The following is a 21,108-nucleotide window of genomic DNA, read 5'->3' on the forward strand; positions in this document are numbered from 1 at the left end:
GACAGAAGATTCCGTCAGGACCAGGTCATCTGCATAAAGCAGTGATGAGAACCTCAGCCCCCTGAACTGTAGACCCCCCCCCCCCCCCCCTGACTACGCCTCGACATCCTGTCCATGAAACGGATAAAATTACAACCAGTTTTGTTTTTGTAAGAATCCAAATGCAAACATTGCTTCTTGATTGACACCGCGTTGATGTTTTCATGATGGACACATGAAGGTGTGGAGTTCTGAACCTCTGATCAAGGATCACTTCTGTTCCTCCGGCCCTTCTGAGACCAGAAGTCATGAAAAGTCAAGTGGCTCGAGTTTATAAATGATAAAGAATTTAATAACTAACAGAAGTAATAAGCGATTCAGTTACAATGTCAAATAAAGTATAAATAGTATAATATTACTATAATATTTAATAGAGAAGTCCCTTCATCCAGACTCATGACCTTCAACATTGGTTCATAGGAGGCTTCAGTCTGCTCCTACTCCAGCTCAGCTCTTCCATTCTCTCAGGGGGGCGTGTCCCTTGTGCTGCAGGCGTATGATTGGCTGCACATTCAAGGAAAAACTCCCCAAAAAACCCTCTTTGGGGAGAAAATTGGGCAAAATCCATAAAAGACGGCAATTAGCATCCGTCCCCAGATTTTACAAAGGATTAAAGGCTGCTTATTGTCACTTTACACCAGCAGGAGTCTCACCTGTGACACCTGCTGTGATGAAGAATAGAGAAAGACACACAAGTATTCATTCAAAGGATCAACTATCTACACTGACATCTTCTAACCTCTTAATGTGTTTATTCATGTCTCCTCCAGATGGTCCACAGCGTCCCTCTGTGTCAGTGAGTCCCTCTGCTGAGATGATGGAGGGTGGTTCAGTGACTCTGACCTGTAGCACTGATGCTAACCCAGCAGCTAACTACACCTGGTACAAGGAGAATGGAACTTCAGACCCACGTCTTCTCAGTGAAGGACCTCAGCTGGTCTTCATCTCCATCCAGTCCTCTGACTCTGGAAGGTATTCCTGTGCAGCTGAGAACCAGCTGGGGAGGAAGAGGTCTGACTTCATCTCTATCGATGTGAAATGTGAGTGAAACACAACCTTCTGAAAAACAACATAATCACTACTAAGGTAGCGTTTTGTTATGAACTTCTATTTATTTATCTATAACTTGTAATAATATGTGGACATGTCTCCTCCAGATGGTCCACAGCGTCCCTCTGTGTCAGTGAGTCCCTCTGCTGAGATGATGGAGGGTGGTTCAGTGACTCTGACCTGTAGCGCTGATGCTAACCCAGCAGCTAACTACACCTGGTACAAGGAGCATGAAGACTCACCACGAGCATCAGGACAGATGTTCACCATCACTGACTTCAGAGCTGAACACAGTGGGAATTATTCCTGTGAAGCCCAGAACCAGATGGGACGTAATACCTCCACCTTACTTCAGATTACTTCTTCAGGTGAATCACACTCATCCTTCTGTTCACTCACACATTACATCAACAATCTACAAGTGTGTAGCTGTAAGAATGCAGGAGCAGTTCAGCAAGAGAAACCAGTCTGGAACAAACAGAATGTTCTTTTAGCAATACAACAGTTAGCTAGCATGCTAACTAGTTAGCTTAGAGTGTTACAGTATTTTTGGGGATTTTGGATTGTTTCTCCAAAACGTCCCTCACTGAGTGTATCTGCTCCGGTCATAGAGAATCCACGTTTCCATACTGATGTTCATATTTATTTTTTGTAGGAACACCGTGAAAACTAGTAAACACAGCTTCATGTACAACAACAAAAAGATAATGCTGTCTTTTATCATAATTACAAATAAAAGTACTTCAGCGGATTAAAAAACGGGAAAGAAAAGTTTGCTGTCCTCACCCGCCATTTCTGATTCTTGATTTCTGTTTGAATATCCGGTATTTTACAAAATACAAGCTTGTCATAACGAACAAAGCATGTAAAGCAAACAATTATGAGTTCAAGACAAAGTTTTCAAATCTACAGTAAACTTTATATTATAATTGCAGGAATAAAATTAGACTGACTCAACTTTCAGTGTTTTCATGGCAGCGTATGTGTGTTGGTCAGCTACACTGAGTGTGTTTAGTTTGTCTAGCAGTTAGTCCCGTACAACAGTTGCCAAGGCAGCAGGACACAATAAAATGGCCGGCGCGCTTACCATCCAGCTACGTTGTCTGCCATGAACATAAATAAAATGAATGTCTTTAAGTCTCTTTAATCTGTGCTCCACATACAATCATGTCCATTTGCTTGCATTACATCATGTTTGGTTACAGGCAGCACAAGACGCCACCTGGTTCACACAACACGTTAACTGGTTGTCTGCTTCACCTCCACACCTGTTCTCATTAGCAGGCACTTACTTAAATACATTTTATGGTGCCCCCCTGTGTTCATGTGTAGGAAATGCATGTCCAAATTCACCAATTGTTTCCCTCAAGAAAAACAAAATCACCAAAACCTATATTATGGCTCCAACACAATCAGAATGCTGGATTTCATCTACCTGTATTATGATTGATGTTGTTAGGAAAAGGAGCATCTCCATGGTCAATAATAACAGCAGCTGTTGCCTCCACATCTGCTGTTCTTCTGGTGATTGTGATCCTCGCTGCCTTCTTCTGGATCAGGTGAGCCGTTCAGCTTCACTGTGATAAAATGAAGATGTGACTCTTACATTCACACAGTCATTGAATCACTTGATTTGATCATTTTTTTGTTTGTTCATTTATTCTTCTGTCCAGAAGAAAAAGGTCCTCACAAAGCAGCCGGAGACCAGAGAACACTGAGGTGTGTATATATACATCGTATAAGAAATATGTTATATTACAATATAAATATAGTAATATATTTTTCGGGAAACACCTGATCAGTGTGTTGAGGAAAGACCAACTCAGTCTCACAAAACTTAAACAATGAATTATTTTTGATAAAATGCGCCTGTTTTCATACACGTCCTGGTAGTGTGTCCCCACTGCAGTCCTGTGTGCGTCATAGCTGGGTAGTGATGTTAACTTTAACACGGCGACGACCTGGGCCCGGTGCGTGAATATACGGCGTTAGCATGTTGCTAACTAGCTAGCTAAACCTCCAGTGTAACATCTCTACAGAAGCGTTGGATTCCCTTTCACGCCGGTCCGTTGTCTGGTTGTGAGGTCTCGCTGATCTGGGTCCAGCTGTTTTACCTCTAGTTTCTCCAAAGTTCTTCTCTCTTACCCAGCTTAGACAAGTGGAGAGGATGTGCAGGAAAAGCATATGTATTGCGCAGATATATTAATTTTTCGAATATTACCAGGTAAATAATACACATTTCAAAAACACAAATATTGACTATTTTTTACATGTACTTTTAATATAATAAATCCCTCATGGTGGGGGAACGCCCCATTGCCCTTCATGGGCCAGCCGCCACTGATATACTGTATATCCCACACAAATTCATGTGTCTGCGTGGGTTTTCTCCGGGTACAGCTTTCTCCCACAGTCCAAAGACATGTGCTGAGTTCAGGTTGATTGGTGACTCTAAATTGCCCGTATGTGTGTGGATGTGAGTGTGAATGGTTGTTTGTCTCTTTGTAGCCCTGCATTTGGTTGGCAACTGATCCACAGTGTAGCTCGCTCAGAGTCAGCTGGGATTGATTGGGATTATTTTCATCATGTCTATCCCCAAAAGGAAAAATTGTATCCACGTTCAATTTGTTCTTAATGAATCTGTGCACGTTGTCCTTCTTGTACACAGCGTGCACAGTATCCACAGACACATGATGACAGCTTGTAGATGGAACTTCATTCACCTCAAAAACCTTAATTACTACCACTAAAACACATGGGACCTCCATGAGAACCTGTAGGACCCAAAGAAGTCATTAAAGAACAACAACACCCCCCCCCCCTGCAGATATTCTACTATTTGCTCCTTTGTACTACAGTCCAACAATTAAGAGTACTTCTTGTTCTTGATGCAGATCCCAACAGAAGAGCTTTGCTATGCCAGCGTGAACTTCTCCAGAAACCAGGAGGATCTTCTCTACTCCAACATTAGGCCAGATCGCCCCCCCAGACGCACCGAGGAAGTGGAAGAAGTTCTGTACTCAAGTGTCAACGTTAAGAGTTCTGGTGCTGCCAGTCAGTGAGTCTGTGACATCTTTAGTAAATATGGATGCGTCTGTGCTTTTATCTTCATGTTTTCTTGCTGTTTAAACGTGTTCATTCTTCATGGTGTGAGTTGACGGTTCTTTCACTGATGGAGGTGTGAAGGAGCTGTGGATGATTCTTCTGCTCTGTACAGCACCGTCAGCAAAGCACCAAGAGAATGAAGCCACACGGACATGTGGTGTGTTACTTTACAGAGTTTAAGCAGCTTAAACACACCTGCATGAATATGAGGTTTGACATGTTGTATATTCACCATCGTTAAGGCTTCCATCAGAGAACTATCAGTGAGCCAATGGGAGGCCAGCTTGCAGTCTGGAATCAGCCTTTAAATGTTACTACCTGTTCTATACAAGCATCTTCAAGTGCATTTATCTGTAAATAGTCTTTACCAATGTTGCCAATATGCTTCTATTGATCATCATTTCTACTGAAGTTGCATCACAAGTTATTGTTTTGTATGAGAACTTGTCTCAACTTTAAATGTATATGTTATATTATATTTAGGGGTGTCAAATGATTAAAAATTTTAATCAAATTAATCAGAATTTTCAGTGGATTAATCATGATTAATCACACCTGAATCCTAACCATTTTTTCTTTCTGAAATGCATACTAAAGATAAATAACAGGACACAGATACATAATTATCATTATTATTATCATAATTATTATTTTTTACATAAATATATGTTATTGATATTTGATTTTTTAATTCATTCCAGAAAATAATCAAATCAATGTTATTTGATAAGTTACAGACTGATTTCCCTGCATGGCTCTAGAAGGGTCTCGAGCCTCTGCAGTTTATCCCACTCTGCTGTGAGTTTGTGCTCCTGCGATGACCAGACATGACCAGACATGTCAACCCTCCCGATGTTTCAAAGCCCCCCCCGAAAATCTCCCGGACCGACCTTTCTCCCGATTTCCACCCGAACAACAATATTGCTGCACCACCCGTCACTGGGCGCGCCGTTTCAGACCGAACAATAATAAAGGTTACACCTTGAAGTCGAGCGCGGCGATTAGAACGACTGGCGCTGCAAAGAAATCCGCTACCACCCCCATTTCAGTGTGAAATATTCCCATACCTGGGAGGATTTAGATCGCATTGGTTTCTCTTCCTCCGCATGTTTCAGAACAGCGCTGCTCTTGCTCTGCTGGGCGGAGCTTTTCTTCTTCTCTGTTCTGCTGCGCGAGAACGGGGGGGGGGGGGGGGGAGGAGGGGGGGGGGGGGAGGAGGGGGGGGGGGAGCGGGTCTCTGGCGCAAACAACTTGCTGAACCTGACGGCCTGACATATGCCTGCAGGTGGCAGTAATGTGTTGTATAGGGTGAAGTGCATTCCCTAGAAGAAGAGGTTCTTTCCGGACCTGAATAATTTGTCACACTGCGCATGCGTGAAATGCGTCAAAAAAATTGACGTAATTAACAACAAACAGCTAATTAACGCCGTTAACGCGCTATTTTTGACAGCCCTAATTATATTATAAAGCAGGGGTCCCAGGGAGGCACAGCACTCCTATAAAAGACCTGAGATCTCCATGAGCGCTACAAAGGTGTTTTGTTTATTAAAAGTATTATTTTCTCTCAAAAATATTGAAAAAAATGGAACTTCTAAATCTTTCATTGTAAAACCAGTTTATTAATTGTAAGTGCCGGGATGGCGAGGCCATGGGAAAGAGCTGAAGCGTTTCACACTGATAAGATGTCCCCAGTGTCCTGGCTGCAGAGACTCAATAAGTTGGTTCACATGTGTTGTGTAAGCACGATGCCACCTGGAACTGAACTGAGGAATAAGAACCGCCCTGATGTGAAGGGGGAAGGTTGTTGACAGTCTACAGAGCCTGTAGATGCTGTGACCTTTCTTCACTTGCAAGGAAATAAATGGAGAAAGACATATTTGACTCAGAGCCTTTATTCTTATTTAACGGTTATTTAACTTCTACCCCAATATGTTGTCTGTATTTTATATTATTCCGAATCTGCTAATTGATTTGTTACTGAAGATCACATTGAGGTATTGGTGGAAATCACCACATGTTCCTCTGGTTTAGGAGCAGATGTGTAACAGATGTGGTGTTGAAGATCGAGATAATCAAGTAAACCACAAAGTGGTGATTACTGGTAGTAAAGCTCAGGTACAAAGGAAGTGGCACAACCTGAATCATAGTTCATAAACGTTCTTACCAAAATGTAAAAACATGCTATTTTTTAAACTGGGCTTCATCTGCAAGCTTCAAAATATTAATATAATAATAAGAGAATTTTACTCTTTATTTGAATGCTATGCTTATTAATCCATTATTTTGATGTTTTTTTAAACTAAGGCCATTGCATAGTTAAATCAAGGATTTGTATTCAATTAAAACACTTTTAACAGCCTGTTAATAGTTGTGAACATGAGTTTATGGTCTCAGTCTCTAGTTTCAAGTTCTCTTCACAGTGTTCATTTTGGCAGTTATTTTAGACTAAAATGAATGTTAGCTTTAGTCACATTTAGTCATTTCAATCCTTCTTAGTTTTAGTCACATTTAATCACCACATTAAACTCCTTTTCTTCCCTTCTCAGGCCCAGACCCCCTGTGTTGTGTCTACAATCATAATAGTCTCTTACAGTATTAAGTTGTCCATTAGATGTCCCTCTTACGATCGCTCTATAGCAGGGGGGGCAAACTTTCTGACTCACGGGCCACAATGGGTTCTAAAATTTGACAGAGGGGCCAAAAACAAATGGATGAAGTGTTTGTGTGAACTGATATAAATGACAGTGAAAAATCATTACATGAAAGGATTTAGCTTTCTGTCTTGAAGTTCGCTCCTCAGCAGAAGCTGTTAGCATTTGGCTACATGCTGTTTTCAAACCATGTCAAATTGATTGTCTCAGCTCAATGAAGACATGATGTGGAACCAGAGGACAATGGCCGTCCATCGTATATTTTATTCTCCTTTGGGGGCAACGTGGTGCAGCTGCTGTACGGAATAAGGAAATAATGTCAAGTGTTTTTTCTGGTTTTATTTACTATCTTTTAAAAGTAGCTTCTTATCATTTTGCGAATGTACGTAATAGTTACTGATTGTAACTTTGATGAACTTTTTACATGGTTGCCATGGAATAAACTCTTCAGTATGTCAGATAATTTGCAACCCCATTACTTGATTAAATAAAGTTGAATGTGGTCTGATTTTCACCTTTTAAATTAAGCAATGCACACACATTGCATCACTTTGACCCTTATGATTGTGCTGCATTCAGAAACTCAACAAGTGAAATATGTTTAACTTAAAATATAAATTGTATGTAAAATGGAAATGGCCAAATGTATTTAGGCAGCAGGTTCAGGTTAAAGCTCTAGTTCTATTTATTTCTACAGCACATAGCTGCGTTCAGACTGACACAGAAACACAGTCTCTTAAAATAATCTCATTTTTAAACTGCAGTTTACGACAGGTCGATGTTGGCTTGTGATCAACATGTGCTGTTTGTACTGTGAGGTCACATCGCTTTTGTTGTCTCTTCTGACATTTGTCTTGTTGTTTTTGATGACCAGAGTCCACGACCTATAAACTCCATTAGAGGACCACGATTTAGATGAAACTGGGACTCAAATTCTGAAGCAACTTCCCAACACTGGATACCAAATGGTCGTTGGGCCTTGAATGCACCACATACACGTCTACAAGGTAAGTGACAGTAGTCATTAACTGTTTGGTTATTAACTTGTGCACAGATTCTGATCAGATGAGATACCAACAGTGCTAACTCTATACCTTCTATTTCTATTGTGAAGTCTGAAGGAGAGCTTTGCTAAAGTAGATTGTAAGTGGCAGCCAGTCATCTATCCTTTTTAAGAGTTTAACACAGATTGTAAGCAGAGACTTAATTATTTATTTCCCCATCAGGATAGAAAGGGTCTGGAGACGTGTTCATAACGGCCTACTTGGATCTCTCCTACTTCATTTTTACCTTGAGGGAGAAGAACTTCTCAACCAATCGACAATGAAACTCATTAAACATCATGATGCAGGATGGCTGGGCCTGCTGCGACTACGTAGCGAGGGAAACCAGTCCTACTGAGAGAAACCAGTCCCACTGAGGGAAACCAGTCCCACTGAGAATGAGGGAAACCAGTCCCATTGAGGAAACCAGTCCCACTGAGAATGAGGGAAACCAGTCCCACTGCAACTGTGGAGTCTCCATGAACACGAAGCCCACAGGTGTGAATTAATTTTATTTTTAATATGACCTTACTTTCCTACATGGGAGAATGTCAACATGAAGCATGTCTCACATTACACTCAGTTTTTAATAATGTGGGGAAGGTTCATTTCAAAGTGCATGATGTAACTAACAGAGAGGCCTGTACATCTGTAGTCTGCATATCAAGGGTTCTTGCTAAAATGTTGTGATCAAACGAGTGTTTTAGAGTCATCATTATACATCATAGCTCTCTCTTCCCTATATATTAATTCATCGGCTCTCTGGGATTGTAATTCATCTCTCTCTGTTGTCATAGCTGTTCGTATTCATCCAGAATCCAATGAAGTCATAAAACCAGTGATATTTACAACAAGGTTCTAAAATATAAATAACTAACTGAAAATAACTCAGCTCTGTAGAAATGTTGACCATAAGAACTTAAACTTTTGGCTGAACAGACCCTTTAACCTGAACCCTTCTAACTGCAGGTCCACATGGAGGTTGGAGTTGACTGGACCACGTTGTCACGGTTTGGTTCTGCTTCCTGTTTTATTTTGTAGTTTTCATGTCTCTTGTGTTTCTGGGTTAGCTTCACTTCCTGCCTTGTCTTGTGATTGCCTGATTGTTTCCACCTGTGTCCAATCACCTGCACCTCACTGGTGTGTTTAAGCCCTGTGTGCCTGTTGTCCTTTGTCGCGTCATTGTCAAGTCTCCCTATTGTTGGAGCACGTGTTTTCATTTGTTTGGAATAAAGAGCACTTTTTTTGGAAACCTGAAGACTCAGTCCTGCCTCCGACCTGCACTGGCGACGTGACAGAATGGTAGTGATGGCAAAGTGAAGCTTTCTGAACCAGTGAAGCTTTCCAGCCAATTGTATCGGAAAAAAGTTCATTCATTCAATTCATCGCAAACTCTATGCTGACCTCTGCTGTTGGATACGTGTAGTGCATGTTTCAAATAGACTACCAGTATCATTTGGCCCAGTCTCTGTGGGTTGAACATAATTATGAAAAGTTGAACCAATAAATCATTAATAAATACATGGATTCCTATATGAATACAACTATTGATTTTCAGGTTTGAATTGTGTCCTTGTTTGTGTATTTTAATTCTTTGTACATTGGGAAGAAGTGGAACAAACACTTATCTGTGTCTTTCTGCACCTTTGTGCATCTGAGTTTGTCATCATACTAGCAGTAGAATTAATAGAATATATACATATATATATATATAGTAAATATATAAGCAATATAATTTAAAATACCGGCAGGTGCTTCCTACTGCATGTGCACTTCATGGCAGTCACAGGGACTTATCTGGAATGTGGGAAGTGATTCACAGAGGAAAGGTCAGTGGGGCAGTCATTGTCCAGGTTTGTTATGACAGGATATTGAGGTGCTTGTGGACACATGGGATGGGGCATGAAATGATTGATTTTTATTGAGATATAATAAACATCCATAACTGATTAATAATCACACAATACAAAGGACAGACTTGGCCTTCTTATTGCTAACCTTGTAAGAGGAAATCAAAGTGCTCACACATCTCAGAGCGACCTCTCTTTGCCAAAAGGTTCCATTGTAAATTTGCTCTTTGCTGCTCACAACAACACTGACTTTGACTCTCAGACAGACGAGCCCGATCCCTGTTTCGTATGAGGGCGCCGTTTGTAAAATGTAGCACGTTCTAAAATCCTCCGCCATTTTCATACATTTAGCATCATCATATGTATAAAAAAAAGCAGGACAATATTCACATGTCGATTTTTCAAACATTTGGAGTCAAAATCATGTAAATACATAAAATATGTAAAGCATTTTACAAACCGCGCCCCATAGTTTTGCACCCATTTGAATCAAATCGAAGCGGTCACGTGACTGTGCGCCGGAACGAAGCTTCGGACGTCACTGATCACGTGATCAGCAGCGAACGAACCAAGCACCGATACATTTGCTTCACCTTGCACTGGTTCATATTTCGACACAAGCTTCGAAGCAGGAGAGTCGGAGGTAACAACACTACAGAATGACGCGACCAACAAAAGCAGGGGTTTTCCCAGACAATCCTTTTTGGGGAACTCGTCTGGCTTTTGGGGGTCCACGCAGCGTGCAGCTGGCTGCCCGGCGCAACGCCAACCCCGGTTTGCCAACAGGCTGTGGGCGGCTTTCCTGTCACCGCCCTCGCCGCTCTCCAGGCCCCGCTTGGGCCTCGCAGGTGGAGGCCAGCGTCCAGCCCCCAGTCATCAGCGGATGCTGGAGCTGTCCGCCCTCCTCCAGGCCACTTACGACCCCCACGTCCTGGACCTTCGCGCTGGGTTGCAGTGACACCGTAAATGATTCCTGATCTTGATTCAACCAGTTCACACGCCACGTCTTGAGAAGACGGGGTTAAACCGTCTCAGCCACATGTTCGTTACTAAGCAACAAAGAACGCGCAAGCACACGTGAAAGGTGGAGGCTTTTAATAGAACTGCACAGAGCAGGTGGAGGAAAACCGCAGGACAGACAAGAGAAAAAGACTGGTCATGAAATAAAAAAGAAGAGAAAGAAAAGTGGGGGTCCAGTTGAGAATGGCTGGTTCATGATCCAGCCTAAAAAAATAATGTATTACACCGTCGGACGTTGAGGGGTCTCTATTTTTGGGACAAGTTATTTTACAGTGCAAACAATAAAGGACCGTGACGTCTCTGTTGGTCGTGTCAAGGTTTAGGTCTATGGTTCTCATGAAGTCGGCGGAGCTTCACTCTTGCAAATTTGTTCCTGGCCCCTCTGTCAAATTTTAGAACCCATTGTGGCCCGCGAGCCAACTAACATGCATTTGTTTAAAAGAGTAAATCAAAAATAGCTGTGAAAATTAACACTGATCTGTTGAACTGCTCTACAGGTCCAGTGAGGGACCTTTGCGGATCATCTAAATGAAATGTTATGTTCAAAACCATGTTTTCATCAATAACACACCTGTGTTTGTGTAGCACCCTATTCTTTCTCCGAAAAGAAGCTTGCTACTTTTAAATAGTTCTAGATTCCCGGGCCACACCAACACAGCGAGAAATGACCAGACAAAATATGTATGTATCAAAAATAATTATTTATATTTAAGTTTACGACATTAAAAGCATCAAGTGAAAACTCAGGAGACAATAAAACCAGAGGGATGATTCAATCTAGTGTAAAAACCTATTAAAGTTCGGTCCAGACTGGAGTAAGCTCCGGGTTTTCCTCTGCCGCCGGCACAGGATGGCTCACTCTCACGGTGCTTCAAATAGTCCGTTCCACATGAAGAACTCCGGGACCAGGGTTTCCGGGTGCCGCTCTGCTCCTGCAATACACTTCATGTGGCCCGTCAACAATATTGCGGATCTGCGGCGTCATCTGTTGGATCGGGCACCTTCCGTTAGGGATATGCGAGCGTCGACCGTCTAGGAACCGGCTCCACCGGGCACAGGAGATCCAGCCAGCAGTGACTCCGGGGGACACAAGCTCAGTCGTCCAATCCGCTGACACTCCATGAAGCACTTCCATCCGTCCAGCCCCCCTGGAAAGAGATCTAGCCTCCTTCTATTGGGAGAGGTCTACTCAGCTGGCAAATCAGAGCTGATGAACGGGGTTCTGCAGGTGTGTCAATTAGTGTTTCAGTTCGTGAGAGAGGTGTAACACAGCTACATACAATAACGCAAAACCACAGCAACGAATATAAGAAAATCACAGCAAACAATATATGGAAACCAGAGCAACCCATAAATAACTATACAAAATAAACTAAACTTAATCACACTGCTCCAATGATTTTATATTATGTGACATTAGTTTAAATCAGGGCTTCATTTGTTCACCGGGAGGAGGTCCTCTTCACCGACTCCTGAGAGCCTTCACGTTGCCTGAAGGGCTTCATAAAGGGAGGCTGCAGTCTGCAACCTCACCACCAGATGTCACTAAACACTACACACTGTCCTCAACAGCCACTTTCCTATTGTGTTTGAAATGTATTTTGCAATAAATGAATAAAGCAGCATGTGTGTGAGTTGACAGCTTGTTTGTCTTGTTTCTGTCCTGAATGTGAGGAAGACGTATGAAGAGCTGCAGAGAGGACACATTTATCTCCATGTGGACAGGAGGACGTCACACTGCATCCTTTCATTTCATGTGAATTATTACAGACGTTGATGCTACTTCCAGGTTCATCAAGATGATCTTCACTCATTAACAACACTTTAATGATGTTTCCTTTGTGCAGAAGTAAGACACTAACTTTAAAGCTACTTCTGGTCCTGCAGCTCATGCTAATGAGGTAAAGAGGAAGGAAGCCCTGCTGGGGTTGAACAGCAGCTTAGTACCAACTCCAGAAGAGAGGAGCTGACCTCAGAGACATCAGCCTCCTCTTTAGTGTAGACGTGTTGGTGGTGACTTAGTGAATAAAGAGTTTCTGATCTGAGGAGCAGCTATGAGTTCATCAGCCGGTGGATTAGTCGTCTTCCTTCTCTCTGTACAAGGTACTGTACTTCTACATTTAGATTGGGAGGCCGTTAGCACCTCACACACACACAGGGAGCTGGCTTTTTAGTTCATACACAGGTCTGATGGCATCAAACACAAATAAGGACTAAATGAACATTAACAAAGAAGAAATGTCTCTGTTCAACTTCCTCTAATCGTTCAGCAGCGTTTCTTTGCATTACAACACATTTAGAGGCTGTAAGGAGCTTTGTTCTGCTTTTTGTTGTGTTTTATTGTGTATTTGGGGTCATTTTTAGTCTCTTCCTGGTTGTTCGGTGTCTTGTTGAATTGCGCCCATCGTGTCTCACGTCTTTACGCCTCCTCCCGACAACAACGTTCTGTCTTGTTTTAGTTTTAGTGATTTTAAATCTAAAGCATTGACAAAGCTCACCACGAGCTCATTTATAGCTTAACGGACTTTAACTTCCCGCTACATCGAGACCGGGGCGAAGGCCCCACAGCACCGACTTTGAGTGAGCAGCGCAGCCGACGCAGAGAGCGCACAGGGCGGCAGAAGAGGGAGGCGACCAGCGCTGCCAAAACACTTCATGCGGAAGTTGCTGAAACGCCATTTGTTGCTCAAAGCTGCTAAATGACGTTGTGATGTGATTGCGTCATTACGTAGAATAAATACACAATAACGTTACTCGTTGACTGTCCATCGCGGCAAAAAATATGATTTGACATTTGTTAGTTTAGATTTATTTGTGTATTATCTCATTTGTATTTGTAGAAGATATAAAATATTGTAGCGCAACATTTATTTTTTAAATAGCTAATTTAAGTGCTTTTTGGAAAAAAAAGTTGCCAGTGTGAACTGAGAGAGTGCAGTGCTTTTATTTTCATGGAAAACTGACTTTAGGACATAATTTCTAACTCGACCGTCCATTGCAACACACTCGGTTTACCTCTGGTCAACTCAGCAGACATTTATGGTATTAAACATGTAAATGGAATAAAAACTATTTAATCAAAGATTCCGGACAATAGACCTGGACTTCCTGTCAAGCGTCAACACATCAGGAGAAAATGACAGGTAATGTAATGTAATAATGGAGTCTTCACAACTTCACTCACAGATTTACCTACAGTTACATTTGCTGACGTTGTAAGACTGTTGGAGGAAATCTGTCACAAAAAAAGAACAAAATAAATATATAGTCTACATTAATTTGTCCATCAGTATCACGTTTGCTTAAGTGAGAGCGATCAGGCTAACTGTTAGCTACTGAACTGCTAACTAGAAGGACATATCACTAGCATGTCCACTTAGACATAATGTATGAGGACATAGAATACCTTTAATGAGCTAAAGAGTCTGCTGCAGACACAAGTGCTCCCCTTTTTAGTGCTAAAGTTTGGTCCTTCATGGTGGATCTCCTGAATGTTCATCAAACATCACCATCAACCGGGAAGCAATGAAAGGACAGATTTGGCTGCTTTTGGGAAACACAAGAACAGTTTCTGTTGTTTGCTACAATAACTTGGAATAACTTTTCCTCTTTGCTTGCGGCTTTTGTTTAACGTTGCTCTCCCCAAACAGGAAGAGGATTATAATGAGAGTGTGTCCTGTGATGTTGTTCTGAGTGTGACTGTGGTTCCTGATGTGCTGTGTTACAGTGATACAGAGTCAGGACGGATGGAGAGTGACTTACTATCAGACTACGGTCTGTGCTGCAAAAGGATCAAGAGTGGAAATAAACTGTATCTACACACACCCACCTGGAATAAATCTCTTTGATATAAAGGAAAGATTCTGGTTCACTAAAGAGAAAGATGGTGAACCTGTGGATCTGAAAACAGACTCTGAGTATTCAGACCGTGTGGAGTACGAATGTTATAAGAAGAGTTGCACTCTGAGCATCACAAACCTGAGAGAGAGCGACTCAGCTGAGTACAAATTCACATTCAGGACAAACAAAGGAGAGAAATATACTGGTTCACCTGGAGTCACTTTGTCTGTCACAGGTAACATTTTAATTTACATATTAATCATCTCCAAATGTTCAACATCTAGAAAACTAGAGTATAAATGTCTTCTGTGAATGTTGACACTTTAATAAATAATATTCACAGATCCAGATCTCCAGGTGCAGGTGAGCAGATCAGATTCTACCTGGTTGGAGCTGACGTGTCACAGCAGCTGTGATCTGTCTCATCATCCTGGATACAACTGGTACAAGAATGAAGAGTACTTCAAGACAGGATCTTCTCTTCTAGTCTCCTCTGGTTCTACAGACAGATATTCCTGTGGTTTAAGAGGATCTTCTGGTCATCGTTCTCCTGCAGTGTGTAAGTTGACTCCAGTGTGTCGGCCTGTGGAGCTTCAACAACATTTCATATGGAGACACCAGAGCGCTGCATGTAAACTAGAGGCATCAAAAAGATGAAGCACCACATTCCTCAGGAGGTGGAGCCGTGGTCCACTGACCAGAGGGTCGCTGGTTCAATCCCCGGCCCCTGCAGTCTACGTGTAGAAGTGTCACTCACACACTGACACAACAATATGATTCTAATCACAGCTGTAAACACACTGGAGTCTAAATGTTAAAGTACACACAGCTGCTTATTGATGTCATTCTGTTATTAATAGAAACTCAAATATAAACTATTACCAGACAGAATAATATGATGTTCATAAAGACTCAAGTGGATTCTTCCAGAACAGAAGTAGAAGTGATGTGTCAGCTGGGTGGAGGAAACAATCAATAACTCCTCCAACAACTAGAAGTGAGAGGACAGACTCAGCTAAGGACACAAGCAGCATCTAAAGAGAAGAATGTGTGGAGATATAAACATTACAAAGGATTAAAGGCTGCTTATTGTCACTTTACACCAGCAGGAGTCTCACCTGTGACACCTGCTGTGATGAAGAATAGAGAAAGACACACAAGTATTCATTCAAAGGATCAACTATCTACACTGACATCTTCTAACCTCTTAGTGTGTTTATTCATGTCTCCTCCAGATGGTCCACAGCGTCCCTCTGTGTCAGCGAGTCCCTCTGCTGAGATGATGGAGGGTGGTTCAGTGACTCTGACCTGTAGCGCTGATGCTAACCCAGCAGCTAACTACACCTGGTACAAGGAGGATGAAGACTCACCACACGCATCAGGACAGATGTTCACCATCACTGACTTCAGAGCTGAACACATTTGGAATTATTCCTGTGAAGCCCAGAACCAGATGGGACGTAGTACCTCCACCTTACTTCTGACTATTTCTTCAGGTAAATCACACTCATTCTTCTGTTCACTCACACATTACATCAACAATCCAACTGAAGAAGTGACTCCCAGTAGACGCTGCTTTTAGCTCCTGTCCTCTACTCAGTGAAGCAGGAGAGCATTGTGGGACTAGAAGGTGAACCTGAGCAGATACACTATGACCCACTGAGAATCAGACCCTGGACCCTCGGTTCATCACTTTAAAGCTTCACCAGCTGAGCGTCCTGGCAGACATCACGTGGTCTGATGCTGATCATCTCATCAAATGATGGAGTCAGAAGTGTAGAAGGAACCAGAAGAGTCACAGCCCTCCTAGAAGATCTGAATATGTTGATACCTGAACACAGTGTGTAGCTGTAAGGATGCAGGAGCAGTTCAGCAAGAGAAACCAGTCTGGAACAAACAGAATGTTCTGTTAGCAATACAACAGTTAGCTAGCATGCTAACTAGTTAGCTTTGAGTGTTCTAGTATCTTTAGGGTTTGGATTATTTCTCCTAAACGTCCCTCACTGAGTTTAGTTTAGATTTTAGCAGTTGGCAGAGCTTCCAACTTTTCAAAAACCTCTTAGTGTCATTTTGTCAGCAGTGACTAAAAGTTCTGCCCCCTGATGGTTGTGGGGCCCAAAGTGGTCGATAGGGGCCTACTGGAGATGGACAACCTTGGTCACATTGTGTGAAGCAGACAGCTGAAGGTCCACCTACAGGACATTTTGGTTCCAGAAGATGTTATTTCCTGCATTCTAGTGGACTTTTGTGTGGTCTGCTGAAGATGTGCAATACCTGAACTTCTTCTCACTACTTACTCGTAGGTCCTTCATGACTTGAGCTGAACATTCAACCAGAAAACTATTGTTGTGCCTCAATGACTCGATGTACAGCAATGAAGCCTCATCAATAGACCTGTGATTGACATTTTGATTACAAAGTTAATTCTTAACTGAAACCGGACCTCTATTGTTACAATTTGTATTCTAAGAGCATTTAATGATTTATATTTAGCAAAAAATGACACATGATTAGAAATATTTGTCATTATTCAAAGGCTCCCAAATAAAGAGCTTAAAGAGCTTAAACATTAGCCTTTTTAAGCTCTACAACAGATCAACACATGACAAAAACTACTAAAAATGAGGCATCGATGCAGATCAGAAGCTGGTCCCTTTTTGTAAAAGTCCTTTTTTTGGGTCTAATCAATAATCCAAAGATGAATGCTGTGATGTTCTGAGCATGCAGGACACCACCAGGTCAACAAGGTGCTCTCCTGCTTGTAGTGAGGTTACATCACCACACAAAATCACACACACACAAAGAAATAACTGCTTCAAGCTGTAAAGTTTCACAGAGTTAATTGATCCACATGTCATTAAGGTCTCTGCTCACATTGGAGATGGATTCTCTCTCTGAGCTTCTGCAGGTTGTCGCTCTTTGTGACTCTTCTTGTGTCTTTAGCTTCAGGATCACAAGTATCTCTTTGCAGTGAATATGGTTCCAGATGTGCTTCTTAACGCCACCTACTGTCAGGAGTTTGAAAGGAACCAATGGGAACACGTTTTTTAGCTTCAGTGTGTTTGGAAACATGCAAAAGGGTTTGCAGCTCTGAGTCAGTCCTCTGCAACGGTTGCCATGGCAACAGGACACAATAAAATGGCACCACTCTGACCATCCAGCTACGATGTTTTGAAAAGACGTTCTACTCCTTTAGTTTGAGTTAAAGTTCATCATCTGCATGGAGCAGATCTTCTGTTTCACTGAGTTAAACATCTCATTTTCATCCTGTTGGTCCTTAATTCATCCTCCATATTTAATAGTTTATGTTTGTTGTTGTTTGTTTTCTTTCCTGTGTAGGAAACGGAGGCTGCTTATGGTCAATAATAACAGCTGTTGCGTCCACATCTGCTGTTTTCCTGGTGATCATCATGATCATCCCTGCTGCCATCCTCATCTTCCTCTATATCAGGTGAGTGGTTCATTTCACTGTGATAAAATACAGATGTGGATCTTTCATTCACACAGTCGTTGAATCACTTGATTTGATCATTTATTTGTTTGTTCATTCATTATTTGTGCAGAAGGATAAAGTCTGGACAAAGCAGGCGGCCTGAAGAGAGACCAGAGAACAATGAGGTGAGGAGGAAGATCTCAGTGTGGAGGCCTGTTGGAACATTCATCATATTATATATAACTTTAAATATATACATGTAAATCAGATATTTTAATCTTGTTCATCTCCAAAGGTCAAACTCTATCCACGTACACCCTGGTTTTACTTGATGTTCTTAATGAATCTGTGCACGTTGTCCTTCTTGTACACAGCGTGCACAGTATCCACAGACACATTATGACACTTTGTAGATGGAACTTCATTAACTTTTAAAACCTTAATTACTACTACTAAAACACATGGGACCTCCATGAGAACCTGTAGGACCCAAATAAGTCATTACAGAACAAGCCCCCCTGCAGATGTTCTACTATTTGCTCCTTTGTACTAAAGTCCAACAACACATGAACTAATCCAATAATACTTCTTGTTCTTTGATGCAGATCCAACTGATGACGGCTGAACAACAGGAGGAAGAGAAGAAAAAGAAGAAAGAGGAGGAATTGGAGGAAGAGGAGGAAGAGAAGAATTATGAGGTGTCCACATGTATCCACTTTGATGAAGACATCGAGTGAGCCTGTGACATCTTTAGTAAATATGGATGCGTCTGTGCTTTTATCTTCATGTTTTCTTGCTGTTTAAACGTGTTCATTCTTCATGGTGTGAGTTGACGGTTCTTTCACTGATGCAGGTGTGAAGGAGCTGTGGATGATTCTTCTGCTCTGTACAGCACCGTCAGCAAAGCACCAAGAGAATGAAGCCACACGGACATGTGGTGTGTTACTTTACAGAGTTTAAGCAGCTTAAACACACCTGCATGAATATGAGGTTTGAAATGTTGTATATTCACCATCGTTAAGGCTTCCATCAGAGAACTATCAGTGAGCCAATGGGAGGCCAGCTTGCAGTCTGGAATCAGCCTTTAAATGTTACTAATGAGCAATAGATTACTACCTGTTCTATACAAGCATCTTCAAGTGCATTTATCTGTAAATAGTCTTTACCAATGTTGCCAATATGCTTCTATTGATCATCATTTCTACTGAAGTTGCATCATATGTTATTGTTTTGTATGAGACTGAATTCAACTTTCAGGGCCTTAATATTACATCCAAGAGTCCAATGTAGTGTTGACATATATATATATATATATCCCAGGGAAGCATAGCCCCCACATAAGAGACCTGAGCCCCCCATGAGCACCACTAATGTGTGAGGATGGTTCATTTAAAAAAAAAGAATTGTGACAATGTTAAGTTTTAACAAAGCTAAGCCTTATTTACTCTTATATGTTGTATTTTGTGTATTATTCAGGATCATCTTATTGATTTGTTACTGAAGATCACATTGAGGTATTAGTGGAAATCAGCTCATGTTCCTCTGCTTTTGGAACAGATGTGTAACAGATGTGTTGTGGGAGAAGATCGAGATAATCAAGTAAACCTCAAAGTGGTGATTACTGGTAGTAAAAAGAAGTGTCTCAACCTGAATTATACTTTTGAACAAAATGTGTATTTTAAACAAGCCGCAAAATATTTTTTTACACTGTTTGAGCTTCATGTATCTATAAAAATATGTTTTAAATTCAAAGAGCTGCAAGTTGCAAAATATTTTTTATGTAAGATTATAAAGATATTTACTTTTGATGTGAGTGCAATGCTTAATAAATCTGTCATTTGGATGTTTTGTTGCTTTTTAACTGTTCAAAGTCTTTTGCAGAGTCAAATCTTTTTTTTAGATTTTTATTCAAAGAAAACACTTTTTAACAGCTCAGCCTGAAGTGGATCAGAGTCTCAGATACTCTGTTACAAAGGAAGTGGATTAACCTGAAGTATATTAGTTTTCTGCTAAATGTGCATTTTAAACAACCAACAGGATATTTTTTAACCATTTCGGCTCCGTAAAAATATCAAATGTTTTCAATGCAAAGAGCTGCAAGTTAACAATCAAATGATCATTTACATTTGAAATGATTGTGAATCTTGTTTCTCAAAAATAATTAAACTTAATTTCAACACAACGATATTGTGGCTAATGAAATGGAGTTGTTAATGTTGTAAAACCACAATCCACTGTGAGTAAAACTGTTAATATCAAGTACTTCCTGTCTAGTACTAATGAACATTACTACATTAGTAGTAATGAAGAATGAAACATGATTTCTTAGTGAAGATGAGATCAGACTGCGTCTGCGTACTCGTCCTCCATCATGAAACACTTCTGTTCTTCATCTCACAAAGTTCTGATTAATACGACATTAAAAATGTCTTCATGTGTAGGTAAAAAAATACAACCATCCAGGATCCATTAGCCTTTTTGATTTTTGATTTAAATCCAAAATCTTACTCACAAGTCCCACAACTAAGTGAATATTTAAATATTTGGTGGCATCTTTTAGTGAGATTGCATCAAAGAGAACTTTGTGAGTTTGTTCCTCAATGGAACATGAAGTAGTTTAATATGTAGAAAAATACTATACAGGTGCTGCTCCTGCTTACTGACCCACGTCTGCTGGAAGGTGGAGAAGGTGGAGAAGGAGGCCATGATGGAGCCGCCCATCCAGACGCAGGCTTTAAGCTCCGGAGGGACGGCGATGTGCAGCAGAGGAGCAGATGGTTTACTTCTAAAGCCTGATGCACTAATGATAATAACGTGGCACCCTGCCGTTGTTTGTGTGAGTCGGATCATTAGTGCCTTTCCCCCTGTCACTGTTGCTCTTGGTTCTTGTGTGAAACCCTTGGTGTGACTTCTTGAGCCTGCTCGCCCTGCAGTGGCTGTGGCGCAGTTCTCGTTCCCGCCAGCAGGAGGCAGCAGCGCGTTGAGCGGGCAGGACGCGCGCTGCAACACCTGCACGCAGCGATACACGACATCAAAGGGGTGTTAGCTTCCTAAAGCCGACAATAAAACATGTCACT

At 41.5% G+C, this 21,108-nt stretch overlaps 2 protein-coding genes and 1 long non-coding RNA gene across 9 annotated transcripts in view; all 3 read left to right on the forward strand.

Moving 5' to 3' along the window:
- LOC119218078 (B-cell receptor CD22-like) overlaps positions 1 to 20,180 on the forward strand; it is a 30,489-nt gene extending 10,309 nt beyond the window's left edge. Inside the window, exons 1-9 of one of the 6 annotated variants that reach the window (XM_062564494.1) lie at positions 12,657 to 12,861; positions 14,486 to 14,833; positions 14,942 to 15,157; positions 15,834 to 16,094; positions 17,938 to 18,049; positions 18,162 to 18,216; positions 18,637 to 18,764; positions 18,885 to 18,993; positions 19,186 to 20,180. In XM_062564494.1, coding sequence (XP_062420478.1) covers positions 12,813 to 12,861; positions 14,486 to 14,833; positions 14,942 to 15,157; positions 15,834 to 16,094; positions 17,938 to 18,049; positions 18,162 to 18,216; positions 18,637 to 18,764; positions 18,885 to 18,951 — 1,236 coding nt within the window. In that variant the 5' untranslated portion in view covers positions 12,657 to 12,812 and the 3' untranslated portion in view covers positions 18,952 to 18,993; positions 19,186 to 20,180. Of the gene's footprint in view, positions 1 to 12,656; positions 12,862 to 14,485; positions 14,834 to 14,941; positions 15,158 to 15,833; positions 16,095 to 17,937; positions 18,050 to 18,161; positions 18,217 to 18,636; positions 18,785 to 18,884 lie in introns of those variants that run through there. The other 5 variants (XM_062564496.1, XM_062564492.1, XM_062564497.1 and 2 more) reach the window with 5 other exon arrangements.
- On the forward strand, positions 1,203 to 4,543 carry LOC134132728 (B-cell receptor CD22-like). Of its 2 annotated transcripts, none has more exons than XM_062564501.1 (5): positions 1,203 to 1,457; positions 2,549 to 2,648; positions 2,763 to 2,808; positions 3,984 to 4,147; positions 4,268 to 4,543. In XM_062564501.1, exons 1-5 carry the CDS (start codon positions 1,241 to 1,243, stop codon positions 4,332 to 4,334), a joined length of 594 nt encoding a protein of 197 aa, XP_062420485.1. In that variant the 5' UTR covers positions 1,203 to 1,240; the 3' UTR covers positions 4,335 to 4,543. The 2 variants fall into 2 exon arrangements, with proteins under 2 accessions (XP_062420485.1, XP_062420486.1); XM_062564502.1 differs by having other exon boundaries at positions 2,766 to 2,808.
- Positions 7,239 to 9,347, forward strand: LOC134132750 (uncharacterized). The gene is made up of 3 exons (XR_009956944.1): positions 7,239 to 7,852; positions 8,072 to 8,386; positions 8,858 to 9,347. It is a non-coding gene; the product is annotated as an uncharacterized LOC134132750 (long non-coding RNA).
- Positions 20,181 to 21,108: the final 928 nt, after the last annotated feature.

The sequence above is a fragment of the Pungitius pungitius genome, chromosome 9, assembly GCF_949316345.1.
Source record: "Pungitius pungitius chromosome 9, fPunPun2.1, whole genome shotgun sequence".
In the NCBI taxonomy this organism is placed as follows: domain Eukaryota; kingdom Metazoa; phylum Chordata; class Actinopteri; order Perciformes; family Gasterosteidae; genus Pungitius; species Pungitius pungitius.

Coding starts and splice junctions, on each gene's coding strand:
- LOC134132728 (XM_062564501.1), top strand. CDS start 1,241: ATGATGGAGGGTGGTTCAGTGACTCTGACCTGTAGCGCTGATGCTAAC. Junction 2,809..3,983: donor GGAGACCAGAGAACACTGAG/GTGTGTATATAT, acceptor TTCTTGATGCAG/ATCCCAACAGAAGAGCTTTG. Junction 4,148..4,267: donor AGTTCTGGTGCTGCCAGTCA/GTGAGTCTGTGA, acceptor TCACTGATGGAG/GTGTGAAGGAGCTGTGGATG.